General features: G+C 34.6%; 2 protein-coding genes across 2 annotated transcripts; one reads left to right on the plus strand and one right to left on the minus strand.

The window, feature by feature from the left end:
- The first annotated feature begins 4,905 nt into the window (after positions 1 to 4,905).
- Positions 4,906 to 7,436, plus strand: LOC11417872 (uncharacterized). The gene is made up of 5 exons (XM_003589058.4): positions 4,906 to 5,341; positions 5,624 to 5,738; positions 5,851 to 6,423; positions 6,544 to 6,727; positions 7,047 to 7,436. Exons 1-5 carry the CDS (start codon positions 5,265 to 5,267, stop codon positions 7,070 to 7,072), a joined length of 975 nt encoding a protein of 324 aa, XP_003589106.1. The 5' UTR covers positions 4,906 to 5,264; the 3' UTR covers positions 7,073 to 7,436.
- A 2,922-nt stretch (positions 7,437 to 10,358) lies between these two features.
- LOC11419174 (3-oxo-Delta(4,5)-steroid 5-beta-reductase) lies at positions 10,359 to 11,994 on the minus strand. Its single transcript, XM_039832681.1, is given in 4 exon segments — positions 10,359 to 11,149; positions 11,247 to 11,612; positions 11,614 to 11,772; positions 11,861 to 11,994. Coding segments are annotated over 4 exon segments (1,167 nt in total). The 5' UTR covers positions 11,900 to 11,994; the 3' UTR covers positions 10,359 to 10,546.
- Between the last annotated feature and the right edge of the window lie 83 nt (positions 11,995 to 12,077).

Below are 12,077 nucleotides of genomic sequence, written 5' to 3' on the forward strand. Positions count from 1 at the left end.
TAAACATCATTCTTTATAAAACATCAATAATCTGCAGCGGAATATTTTTCAAACATTAAACATCATCATCCAACAATAATCCTGGCACAAAGGCCTCAACATAATTATTCATCAAATATTGTTTCAAATGACAATAAAAGGCTCAACGACATGTTTCCAAAATTTGATACATAAGGAATGAAAACTATAACAATTATTTCTCATCCCGTTACGTATCAGAGCCCTAGACACTTGAGCCATCACATCTACTACTTTGGATCACCTGCAAGTTACCCATAGGAAGGGCAACATTTCCAAGCAAAATGGGTGAGATTCACAAACAACAATAATAGATATATAATTCATCAATTGAATCTAACACCCTAAATATCATCAACATTTCAATATATATATATATATATATATATATATATATATATATATATATATTTCATGATCACATCATTATCAACATATTCAACTTCAATCAATAGCATGAAAGTACTACTCAATCATCAACAACGATCCATGCAATGACATGACAACACCACTAAGACTCCTCAACAAATGCGACTATGCACATGCATGTGGTAACATTTTACAGGGCATAAGCCCTCACCGAATTTGAATGGTTAAAGCATTCACAGGGCATAAGCCCTCACCAATTTGAACGACAAGGCGTTCCAGGACATGAGCCCTCACCGCTTTATGTTTATGCAATGGACTAAACTTGTGTTTATCTACATACAACTCAACAATCCAGCAACATGCATGATTTATTTAGATATAAGCATACATCACAGTCATCAACAAATCATCATAATTAATTCAATAGCTCCAGAAAATAACACAATAAATTATAATCAAGCTCCTACATCAAGTTCATTCATTTCTATTCAATTACAGAACAAACAGCTTCAGGTATTGGGCAACTCGTCTCGCGAGCACATCTACTCGCTATGGCGAACTCATGAAATGGGTTACTCGCCGTGGCGAGTACGAGGCGAACGAGAAAAAGGGTGCTCTCGAGAGTTTTGACATTTTTCTCACTAAATCTTCATTTTTAAGCTCCCTATTCATCTTTTTAATCTGAAAATTGTCCCCGTCCTCTCTAAAAACATTCAGGCACTCAAAACTAACCAACTTATACCTTATAACAACAATCTGAAAATCATGATCTCTCACTCACTTACTCGCTATGGCGAGTGGTTCTGCTCGCGGGGCGAGCTATGAAGTTGTTCACTCGAGGCGAGACAAGGCTACTCGCGGGGCGAGCGATGAATGTCTGTACGGGCAGAATGTAGGTTTTTCCCCAAAAATCCCAATTTTCTCAATTCACTCCCCAAAACAGTTTACAGAAGTGTAATAAAATATTGTATGCAATCTGAACACATTCCTAACACTAAAACAATGATTTCTACACTTAATTCACCCAAAAATCAAAGAATCAAACCTAGACCCAAATTCCCAATTTCAACCAGAAACATGTTAAACCAAAATCAGAATTACAATCTATACTATTGAAAGTAAACCTCACCCTTACCTTAATTCAGATGAACAAGTTCTACAAAATCTGGTTCTCTTGGCTCTTCTCCCTTGTTCTTGGTTTTTCTCCCAAAACTTGTTTTACGTGAAACTGCTTATGACTTCTCCTTTTTCCTAACTCCTATTCTTAACTCCCCTTTATTTCATTTAACTCCCTCTTAATTCTATTAATTCTAATTTAATCCCAAACTCCAAAATAATAATAATTCTCACTTATTCTAATTAATACTACAATAAATCATATAATAAAATATAACACACCACGTAATCAACAATAATTATTTAAAATCATATAAAAGACTCTAAATAAATCAGAAATAATTAAAATAACGACTAGGGCGTTACAAGGTTACTGTGTTTTTGCTTTTTCCTCCTTGCCCCATCTTGTACATCTTGTTTAATTTTGGTGGACATAACATAAGCTGATTAAAAAAAATTGGCCCTTTTTAGAATTAACCGAGTGAACCCACCCGATTAACCGCTTAATCTGACTTGACAGAAACTGAGTAAACCGACTGTGAATTTGGGCGGAAATGGCTCTATAGTTACCAACCATAGGTTTGCGCGGATTGAGGTTTTCGGACCGATTTCCGAACGAAACCGACCAATGTCCAGCCCTAGTTGTATGCGTGAAACAGCTCATTGGATATAGCTTTGATGATGTCGTGTAATGACATTGTGCTTATGTCACAAAAAAGTGCTTTAAGAATTGTTTCTTTTCTCTTAATGGGTTAAAGACCTTTTAAAGCCAATTTTCAAATCAAGTCATAGTAGGATCTTCCTTAATTTGATGAGACAATTTCACATTAAATTCTTGATGCACATGATTTAATACTTTTCATCAAAAAGTCCATGCTTATTCTTTTGTACGTAAATGGCTTGTGAAGAAGCTTAAGTGAAGAGAGCTTTCTTGAGATTATTCTTATGAAACATTTTTTCACAAAAATCATTAGTAAATAACAAGATGATAATCGTAATATTTTTGTTACATTTTAAAACATCCAATGGGGATGTTTTCTTGTCTTTGTATGTCCATAATGATATTTTTAGGAACGTGAGAAACCTTTCTCAAAATCACAATTCCTTTGATTGATTTCTACTCTCCAAATCATATCTTGAATAGTGATGAAAGATTCTTGGACCATCATAAGTCTTTTATGATAGAACCTCCAAGCATATGATCATGAATTTTCTTCTTTGATATTTCTCCAAACAATATCATTAATGAGTGAATTAATAAATAACTTATTCATGAATTGGTTTCTCTTCAAAGTTGATTCTAATCATTTTGATGAAATGATGAGACTGATTTCGAGTGTAATATGCATCCTCATCATGAGAACATTCTTTCATCGGAGTTGATAATGTTCTCTTCTATGACAATATATTCTTCGTTAATTAACCTTGAATTATTTTGTTGGTGATGCGATTTATCTCATAATTTCTCTTGGTGATTGCACACAATGTTTCTTGTCCATTGAGTATCTTTGAGATGTTTTAGTTTAGGAATGTCTTTTCTTCCTTGATACTTTTAAGGCATTGTTGAAAACCATGTGGTGAGAATGATGAATCAATTACTCAAAAAGTTCACCTTCTTGTTGAATCTTCATTCAACACTCATTTGATTCAAACAATATTTTTTTTATATCTTCTTTGAGCTTGTGATACTACTGCTTTGGTATTCTTCCAATGAGTATATAAATGCACTTGTAAGAGACTTCTTTCTTGACAACTTATGTGAAAAGACTCAAGTACAAAAATCAGTAGATCACCATTCATAAAACTTATGTTTATTCCATAAGGTTTATTATCATTAAAATATTTATCAAAAAGATTTTTGTTTTAACAGTAACAAAAAAGATAATAAACAAGGAATCAACACCTTATGCCAATATTGCAAATTGCAATGGTATTGTAAATGAAACATAAATTCTTCTAAATGAAAAACTGCTTATGAATTGTGATAACGACACAATCAATTATCAATATCTTACCCCTTCAAAAAATTATTATCCAAACCTTAAGATTTTTTTCCTAAATCAAATACCTTATGAAAACTTGTCTCTGCCTTATTATTATAATAAAATAACTCTTAGATGATAACGAAAAGAGAAATTATATTTGTACAACTTTTTGACAACTTTTTCTCTCATACTCACATGATGTTGTTATCCTCTCTCTTCCTTTTTTTCTCTTCATTGTTTTTAGCCAATCAAAAGAGAGAAAAACAAAGTTGTCACCAAAGTTGTAATTAAATGGATGTACAAATATCATTGCTCTAACGAAAAACTCCTCTAAAAAAAACTAAAAACTACCATGACTAAAATTAAAATGTAAGTATATGCTGCATAGTTTTAAAACCCGGCTCGGACCGGCCGGTCCGACCGGTTGGACCGTGAACCGTTGGTGTACTCGGTTCGAGCTGTTTATCAGATTGGTCATGCAATTGAACCGGTTAAAACCGGCTTGGCTCGGTAAAAACCGATGGAAACCGGTGACTCGGCCGGTTTTCTGAGTCAATCCGGTTTAGTAATTTTTTTTCAATTTTTGTCATAATTAGTCATTAAGCACACAAATTAACACTAATTAATGCTTGGTTTAATACATTTAATACCGATAAATGCTTCAACAACTTGGACTTTTGTAGAAAAATCTGAAATATGAAAAAGTTGGAGACAATAGGAATCGAACCGTGGACTTTAAAATGAGTAGTTGGAAGCTTAACCACTACAACAACTTTATATCTTGGTTATAAATTGAAATATATTATGTATGTTAATATATTACATTTTAATTTTATAACAGCCAAGAATACATCATTTTTTTTCTTTTAAAAAGAGAAAATTATTGTTAAATATAATATTTACACAATAATAATAATATACACATCATTTTTTTTTAGAAAATCTACATATTATATTAATATTAATATATATGCAAACAAAATCTATTTCTTGTCATTAAAATATAGCTGTAAAAATATTAATATACATATTACATGTCAGTTTTTTTAGTTTTTAAATGAACGAGTCACCGATTTAATCCGGTTAAATAGCTATATAAATTTAATCTCAAGACCGAGTTATCTAACTGAGCCATCCGAGTTGATCCGGTTCAGTCATGCGGTTCGACCAATAACCCAATAGTTCGACCATTGACCCAGTACCTTTACCGAATCGATGACCGAGCCGAATTTTAAAACTATGATATGTTGGCTTTTTCCTTGATCCCCTAAAACCCGAACCTTCCCCAATTGGCCCTAATGAAAAAATACAAACTAGAGCAGGATGATGAGGCAGTACATTATTGACCGACCACTAACATTGTCAGCTCATTCCACCCTTCTTCCTTATCCACATGTGACCATTAATCCATTATTTCTCTTCCACATGAGAAAATCTCGTTGACTTCAACACTCAATAAAATTATTAACATAAAAAAAATGTTGGAAAATAATTAAAACAATAAACAACCTTAATCCTATTTGCATTTCATACCCGCTTCATTCTCAAAACCAACAAACTAACCAGAACTCTTCTCTCGGATATATTGATGATTTGATTCATTTTATTTTTGTTTTCAATTAACGACCCACCAACCTAACTTATTCAAATTTATCATTCATTGCTGATTTCAACAGAGATTTTCTCAATTAGGGTTTATATTTGGTTCATTATTGTTCTTAATTTTAAGCCAAATTTTCATCAATTTTCAAAATTTCAAGCGACCCATTTTAATTCATGGCGTCAAGTTTTGATCGGTGGGAAAAAGATCCATTTTTTAGTGCTGCCGAAGAAGTTCAGGAATCTGCAGATAGGTACCAATTTCATTCTTATTGTATCAGCTTCTTCAATTCTTCTTCCAAATAGCTATTTGATTTTTAATTAATTTGTTATTAATTTTTTTTTGGATAAGAAAATGTTGGGATAAAATAGAAATTGTATTTTTTGTAATTTGTACTATTATTTTTTTCCTTTATCCTATTGAATATTGAATTAATTGAGGCTTGATATTTTTAAGTTCATTTGTGTGCATAAAATTATCATGTGTAATGCTCAAAATTTATGGTTATTGATATGTTTTCATTGTGTTTTTGAAGGATGGAATCTACATATAGGACATGGATACATGCCACCAAAGATACTTCTAGCATGTGGAACCCTAATGAACTCCGAAGAGATTTACTTACTACCCTTGGCACTGCTAAATGGCAGGTAAATTTTATTCTTGCTGAGTGACCTTGCTAAATATGTATGTAGTTTGTTTGAGGTATTTGATCATCATGATGAGGATATGATTTGATTGTATTTTTGGTGGGACATGCAGTTAGAGGAATTTGAACGCGAGGTTAGGTTAAGTTATAGCAGAAACTTGGGTGATGATGCAAGAACTAGGCATCGAGATTTTATCACTGCTATTGAGGAGAAGATAAAAAAAGTTGAGCATGCGTTAGATGAAACGAACCCTCCGGGTAGAAAGGCATCTCAGACATGGGTGATTTTGGACGAAGGAGAAAAAGACGAGCTCGCTTTGTTTCTTTCGGGAATGCCGGCAACTGAAAGCAACAATCCACGATTATATAATAAAAATTCAGTTGCATCTGGTGTTGGGGAAGAAAAGGAGGAGGTATCACGTGGGCATCGTCGGGCAGCTAGTGCTAGTGCTGATATTGGTTTTTGGAAAATTTCAGTTTCTGATGATCCGCAGCAGTCTAGTTCCTCTAGCGGTTCTTCTGGTCCAAATCCAATGCATAAAGTGCCAAGTTTATCAGGATTTCTTAGTTCCGTGGAATCAATTTCGAAATTGAAGTGGCCGAGGAATGGTTATAGAAAACTGAAAACAGTGGATCATCATAAAGAAACTGATAGTGCACTAATTCCAATGGCTGAATTGAATAGGGTGAGTCCTTATTCTGCTTTTGTTGTTTTGCTCATCGTTGAAACTTCCTTGTGTGATTTTTATTGCATTTGTTGAATTACTAACATTGTGTTTCTGTATTTTATTTTTTATTGAAAAAAGGGAAACAATGCATGCTACGAAAGAAGTAAAAGTAGCCTCGATAGTTCTGATGAATGCTATGACAAGCATCTCTATGGATGGTGTGGTGCTATTCAGAGACAGCTTCAAAGATCTCAATACCAAATGCAATACAGTCGGCCTGTTCGAATAATCGTTTCGATTGTTTTTCTCCTTTGCTTGATTGGTAAGTTGTTGTAATTTATTCATATGCATTGACACGTATGCATTTATTTGCATGTTGTAAAATTTCTTATGAACAACTTACTACTTTAGAAATTGAGGGATTTTACCTTATTACATTAGCAGTGTCGCCGTTATCTCAAAGCTCTTGTTTATTGTTCTGTTCTTTTTCTCTTTTCCCACTCTTGTTCCTTTTGCAGCCAAAAGTTTTTCCCGGTGCTATTTATCCATGCTTTTTCTAAGTTTTTGTCCGTCATAACTTTGCAGTAATATTTTTAAAATATACTATGTATTGTGGCTTATACTTATTGGTGTCTCTGCAGTTTTAATTACACTTCACACGAGGTAGAAGGAATGTTTACAATATGTGATATATTATCAACTTGTAGCTTGCTGCAGCATTAGGATGAGACAAGTTTTATATTCAAGTTCATAAAACCTAGGTTAGTGTCCTATTTCTTAACCTATGTGATAACTATAGAAAGTGTACCATAGAATTTCCTCAATTTTTCGTTGTTTGCTGCTCAAAATATTTTCAAAGTGCTTTGTTGTAATACATAGTAAGGTGAAGTTGGTAAAGGGGGATTGACTTATAAAATGTAGTAAACTTGTATATGTACCATACATGTCTTTTGCAGCTAGATTTGTGTATCTGTTACAAAGCTGTTAAGTTTAGCATGTACAAATTGAAGATGATGTTTCATTATTCTTTCTGTTCAGTTCTTATTAACGAACTACTGTAAGCAAGATAAACACCAATGGGATAGATGTGTATCTACCATCTAATCAACTTACTGGCACATTAACTTGCCCAAAAATGATAAGGTGTCAGAATGTACAAAGATAGAAACTGTCAAGAGAGAAAAAAATGATGTGATAAGAGGGATAAAGAGAAAGGAGATATGAAGAAGGTATAAAGAAACTCAAACTCATCTCTCAACTATAGCAGAGAAGAGAAGACAGAAACAGCAGCATTCCTACAAGAGCACATAACATAATGCAAACATACCAAATATCTATAAAGGGAATAACTTAATTCTGTTTTTGAAATTGTTGGGTTGAGCATTTTTAGTTGTTAGAATTTTGGTAATTTCAAAATAATTTCTGAAATTGAAAATTCTTAATCGTATTAGTCGTTTAAAATAATTTGATGGACTAAATTTTCCTATTCAAAAAGAGTAATGCGATCAAATATTATCAGTTTTTCATCTTTTCAATGCTTTGTCCTTAGTTGACTTTTATTTCTACAAAATTCAAAGAACAGAGACTCTTACACATTGGTTCTTGCAACAAATGTGTGTAGAAGAAAGAGGACAAAGAGATAATTGCTCTATCCGTCTCTCAAGTTGCTCAAAAGCCTCTCAGATTTATGAGTTCTAACTCCTATCACACTAATTTATCGGAGGTTACGTCCCGATCGTTGGTTTTAGATCGAGCTGTAACTCTCAATTGATTTATTTTCAAGGGCTTAGTAACTTCAGGGGCGGAATCATTTACATTGTCTATCCAACTTATGAACGAATTCGAAGAATTCCTAGGTTCCAGTAAGCCATGTTCCTTGGTTCTGTCATAATATCCTGCATGACCTCTACTTTCATCATAACTACCACAACTAACCGGTTACCAACGTCTTCAAGCTTAGTGGTTTATAGCCCATTCTCTCTCACAATATCTTCCCACACGTCACTCTTATCCTTCACAATATCTTTCCATCTGAAAAAAGTATTAAATAACTAATTAGCAAGTACATTAACACTCTCAGGGGTAACAAATTAAGAACGAGTCTAATCTAAGTATGTCTTGGAAGCATACAGCAAGCAAAAGTCAAATGCATAATCAATGGCTCAATAAAAGGCATCACCCTAAATTTTTATTTGTATGCCAGTTTTGCTATATTATTTAACTTGTTAATTTCTATTGATTAATTATTCCTTCTATAATGGTCAATATACCAGGGTTCCCACACGGTTACCTTATTTTGTTAAAAAAAAAAATCTCACGCAAAACCAAATTTAATTCATTCACTTCTCATTTAAGGAAATCATTAGTTCGATAAATTGCAGTGGTTTGCAGTCAGTTTTATTCCATCCAAAACAATATCCATCGACAAAAGGAAAATAAAATACTTATTCATAGTTCATACTTACACTATGGCAAAATTTACTGCTTCTGTTGTTTTGGTTCTTCTTGTTGTGGCGATTTTTTTTTTTTTTGAATCGGAAAATATTATTAAACGCCATCCCCACGCAAGGTATGGACGAAATAAGATACAAATGGTGCCGCATATAGACGGCACACTATAACCACCTAAAAACACCCCTAGAGATAAACCAACCAAAACACATCACCACCTAAAACAAACTCCCAAAAAACAAGCACCGTAAACACGGTATCCACCACCGCCCATCGTCACTACTCACTTACAAGAACACCCTCAAAATAAAACTCCCAGACCCCAACACCCAAGCTGAGCCACATATCGAAGAGCACTTAACCGAAGGACCATGTAGCTAACACAAACCTCGCGACCTCCGAACCACCGAAAGAGCACAACACAAAGCCCAAAAACAAACTTGAGTCAAAGAACTGACTCCCGATCTCGAATCAAAAGTGATCGGCCCTTCAGACTATAGTACCAAATTAGCTGGGCACCCCTCGCCCCCGGTACACCAGAGAAAAATCAAATCAAGTCAAACAAAGATTGCAGCTAGACCCGGACTCCCGATCTCGAAGCCAAATGAACCGGCCCACTGAAAACCAGCACACAATATGTAAGATGAAAGACATGGCATGCGAAGTTTAAACAACAAACAAATCAAAAGGAAAAGGCTTAACACAACGTTGCAAGCACCCTCCAAACTCCGATTTTGAATGGCTATAGTGCTTGCTGAGGGTGCAGGAAGAGGTAATCCGAAAAAGATGACCATGTTTATGAATCCCAAAAGGTGTTCTCGCCGCCGACACCAGGTTGTTCGTTGTGGCATAACCTCTGTTTATTTCATCCTGACGTTGTCCTCCAGGCTACCATCAGCACTGTCTGTCCTCCTCAACCTAATAAGGATCTCCAATCCACCACAGCTAAAAGTGGTAATCCTAATATTGAAAGCCTTCCGTGATGAGAGATTGTGGCCGTGGTTTATGTGTTATTGATATCTGTAATCTATCTATCTATATGTATCAGTTTGTTGTGAGTGTGAAAGTGTTATGGTATCAAAATTATATATTTAAATAACCTTTATCAGGCTTTACTGGTTATGTCCAGTGATGAAAATGTATATTATTTGTTTGCTATATATGTATTTTGTATTGTCCCATGTTATAAGGTTATACAGATTGAAATAAAATTCACATGTGTTTTTTGTGTCTCAGACTATCACAATACGTAGCATCTTTTATTTTTCTTTTCTTGAAGCATATAATGTACCTCAGAAATTACTAATATGTCATTTGTAGTTTGATTTGTATATTTCTTCCAAAGTTGTTTGTCTAGCATATAATGTACAAATTTCAATAGTTCTTAAGCTTTTTACTGGTTTTTTTTTTTTTTTTTACAGAATAATTTAGATAGATAAAACCACCAATTCACTTTCATATTACATAAAACTCTTTTGAAAATGAGCAGAGGTGTAAAGAAGTTAAGAGAATTAAGAAATAGTGAAAGTTAGAAAATTACCAACAAGTGAACATTATTCTTTAAAAAAAAAAAAAACAAGTGAACATTATTACAGAAACAGCAAAAAACCATAAAACATAGAAAAGTAAAAAATTGTTCTTCCCACCCCACCAGGGGAACTTTATTTCAAACAATCCAGAGCTCAGATCATCATGGCACAATCTTGTACACTTTAGTTTTGTCAATCCAACTAATGAACACATTCTTAGAATTCCTAAATCCCAAGAATCCATGTTCCTTAGACTTGTTCATACTATCCAACACACCCTCCACTCTAAACATAAAATCTGCAAACCACCAATCTCCAACTTCTTCAAGCTTGGTGTACAACAATTCATTCTCCCTCACAATCTCTTCCCACACACCACCCTTATCCTTCATCAAATCCGATAACCTCAACTCCGACCCCTCCTCAAATCCATAATCATCGATCTCAAACCGTTCTGCTAACACCTTCCACAAATGTTTCCACCTGAAAACATCGCCATTGCTGCAGTTGAATGCTTCATTCTTTGCATTAGGATCCACTGCACCCCAAATATGTTGTTCGGATATTAAATTAGCATCTGAAGCTGTTGAATAACATTCCCATGCACCTTTTGAGCCAGGAAACCTTAATGGAAGACCCTCATGCTTGCAAATTGCAGCGTAAACACAAAGCGTGCCAATGAGGTTCATCATGCTGTAAGGTGAAAATCCAAAGATAACTTGTGGTCGATTAATGAACCATGTCATTCCTTTTTTCTTACCCACCTGAATAAAAATATAGTTCATCTAATTATATAATAGTAGTGTATGTTGTGACGTATTTTATTGACAATAATTTGTTTGTTTAGTTTAATTTACCAACCTCTTCTAGCAAGATATCCTCTTGTGTGTGATAGAAATTGGGTGTGACAAGGCGTGGCACATCCTCCGTGAAAGGGGACTCATGGGGCTTGATCTTACCGACTATTTCAAAGGATCCAAAGTAGTGCTTGATTCCCGTTTGAAGGGACACATGACAAAGATTCAGAGTATTTGGGATGAGGGCTCGAAGGACGTTCCTTAACATTGAACCGTTAACTTTGCAGTTTTGAGCCTCTGTGGGCATGCTGGTCCACGAGACATAGAAAATATGTGTCACATCAGTTAAGGGAGAGAGCTTCAATTCAACGTCTTTTTGATCAGAGACATCGCATTGAATGTAGTCAACATAATTATCAGTGTTCCACGTTTGGTTGTGGACGGCGAGCCACGCCATAAACCTTCCATGGACCACCTGGTGTGTCGTCGAGAGGTAAAATCTCTGCTAGGCTATTTCCCACAATTCCCGTCACGCCTATAATTAATGCTACATTTTGGAAGCTTCGTGGTGATTCCTTGAATTCTGTAATCTGCACAGGCACAAGAGAGTGAGTAAAATCTCATTAGTTGAAAAGAAAAATATAAAAGGGCAAGGAAAATGAAAAGCATAGAACTTGCTTTGCCAGTGCCAGTTGCTTTAGCTAACCACCAGTTCATTTTTTCTTTTCAAAGATACCGAAGAAAAGGAAATTTAATCTAATCATATATCATTTGTGTGAGTGCCATAAGCCCATAAGCCCATGATATCCTCGTTTGCTACGTTAATACTCACTCCGATCCTATTTATAAGAGACATTTGTGTCAACAAAAATTGATGCAGTGATCCAATTTTTTA

The sequence above is a fragment of the Medicago truncatula genome, chromosome 1, assembly GCF_003473485.1.
Source record: "Medicago truncatula cultivar Jemalong A17 chromosome 1, MtrunA17r5.0-ANR, whole genome shotgun sequence".
In the NCBI taxonomy this organism is placed as follows: domain Eukaryota; kingdom Viridiplantae; phylum Streptophyta; class Magnoliopsida; order Fabales; family Fabaceae; genus Medicago; species Medicago truncatula.